Source organism: Phytophthora parasitica (assembly GCF_000247585.1).
Source record: "Phytophthora parasitica INRA-310 unplaced genomic scaffold supercont2.38, whole genome shotgun sequence".
In the NCBI taxonomy this organism is placed as follows: Eukaryota; Oomycota; class Peronosporomycetes; order Peronosporales; family Peronosporaceae; genus Phytophthora; species Phytophthora nicotianae.
In genome coordinates, this window is record NW_008649024.1 from 521732 (window position 1) to 524016 (window position 2285).

Below are 2285 nucleotides of genomic sequence, written 5' to 3' on the forward strand. Positions count from 1 at the left end.
TTTTTTTGTAATTTGTGATCAATTGTTGAAGTTGAAGTGGCATTTTGGACAAAAAGAGCCTTTTAACTCATCTCAAAGCCGGCGCCAGACGAGATGGACATAAGCAGCTTCGCGCGGAGCACCTTGTACGATGAGTAGGTGGGCAGCTTGAGCGTATTAAAGCACGTCGAGGAGCTAGGCAGCAGCTCGTCGTCGCTTCGGATAGGGATCTTCTGTACGCAAAACTGGGGTGTGAGCGAGGCGAACCCAAGCGATGGAGCGCGCTGGCAGCTCGTGGTGAAGCGTAAGAACGCAGCTTGCTCGGAAGGCGTGAAACTCGCCAGCGCCTGCCACAGCCACGCTACGCGTTTGTCCAACGCGTAATAGCCGCCGGCGTATCGAGAGTTGGCCTTGAGATCATCGATGTCGATCTTGCCACTCTTGCCTGAAATGAGCACTTGTAATTCAGGTTCATTGAACATCTGCAGCCAGCGCGGGTCAATGAGATCGGACAGCCCCATCCGAAAGGCTGTGCACTGCTCACGGATCTGCGTGTTGAGATAGTAATTCGCGACAAGATGAATGTACCGCGTTTTGTTTCGATTGGTCACGGGAACATTACCACCGCCAGGAATGATCTCGACCTCCTTTTGCTCGCCAAATACCTCCTGAACAACTGTGTGCGTTAAACCAAGATCTTCTACATCTCCCTCATAAGACTTCAGGAACATCAGATTCTGTACAGGAAGAGAAATATTAGCGTGGCGGTCTATTGCTGAGCTGTATCGCAGCTTAACATACCTTGTAAATTTCGGGATCCAGAGATGGCAGTTCGTTAAGCTGGTTGAACGAATGCAAAAGCTTCGAGAGGAAGAAGTGCGCAAACTTCGGTTGAACCACAATTCCTTCATACAGAGCTTTTCCCAGGATCCGACCGACGAACTGGAACATCGTCAAGTGGTCGCTCTCGCGCGAAAAATGACTTGAAGCGGAATTCGGATTGGGATACAGCAGCTGATCGTGGGTCGTAAGGAAGAGTCCATACTGGAGATCAAACGCCAGCGTCGACAAGTCTAACCAAAACTCTTTGAAGAGACCACCAGCATCGATACCCACTTCTTCGCGTCCAGCAGAGTTCACAAACACCACGTTAATACGCTTTTTCAAGTTCGTTCGGATTGAGTTCAGCTTCCTCAAACCGTCTTCCAGAATAGCGCCACGGTGGATCCGGATACGGTACACCGAGCAGCTTTCATTCTGGTGGATTTCCTTGTCGGCCTTGACGAGTCGTTGGAATAATTTGACCCGGTCACTAAAAGGTACCAGATATGGCATCGATTGGATTAGCTTGTTGGCTCGAGGTGTGCCCAGCAAAACCTCTTCAATCAATTGGTTGCTATCCAACTCGGCAATGATCCTGCAATGAGTAGACGTACACAGGAATTAGTTATCATCGCGAAAGACGTTGAATTAGCAGCAGCGTACCAGCTCGAGACATTGCAAAAAGGCTGACGAGAACACCGATTATAGAGAACTCGCATCAAACGAGTCGCCATTTCCACGACAAACATGCCAAACGCAACGGATTCAGAAGATGGAGCGAGATTGGCGTAATTCCAATACGCTTCATGAAGCGCATGCTTCAGACTCACTACAATCCGCTCGATCTGGCAAAGAGGCAGCGGGTACTCTTGCTCGTACATCTGCACAAGCATGGAACACAGTCAATACAACATCGGCAAAAAGGCATGCCTGTTAAAACAATGCAGAGCTCACCTCTTCGTCATCCATAACAACCAGTAGATGTTCGTATAACATACAAAACAGCACCAACATGCACATATACGGGTCTGAACTGCGCGCATGAATCAAGTCCACATTCTGCCATGTATCGCGCCGTTAGCCAGTTAAAGATCATTAAAACACCAACGTTGGCACTAGCTTTACCTTAGCGAAGTCTTCAAAATTTCTGATGTCTTGCAGTACACACCACAGCATTCGAACCAGAGACACGTTCTGCGTTTCATCTTCTTCAGTCTCGACAATCTCCACATGATAGAACGCCAATGTGTTGAGTAAGCGCATTGCGTAGGACTGCCGCTTTCCACCATCATTTCCCCACCGAAACAGGAATGTCCCGCACAAGCATGACAGTGCCTTAATGTTATCCAGCACGAAAGGTTCCGAGCTTTCGTACAGCTTCTTCGTTGCTGTACGCTGAACTGTTGAGCTTCTTGATTTTCTCTTATCATCAACGCCGTTTGCAGCAATTTGACGCGCTTGTCTGGAAGTATTCTGCAACTGAG

General features: G+C 48.6%; 1 protein-coding gene across 1 annotated transcript; it reads right to left on the reverse strand.

The window, feature by feature from the left end:
- On the reverse strand, positions 1-2064 carry PPTG_13246 (hypothetical protein; the record flags this gene model as incomplete). Its single annotated transcript, XM_008910704.1, has 5 exons — positions 1-716; positions 781-1396; positions 1465-1682; positions 1756-1860; positions 1927-2064. 5 exons carry the CDS (start codon positions 2062-2064, stop codon positions 63-65), a joined length of 1731 nt encoding a protein of 576 aa, XP_008908952.1. The 3' UTR covers positions 1-62.
- Between the last annotated feature and the right edge of the window lie 221 nt (positions 2065-2285).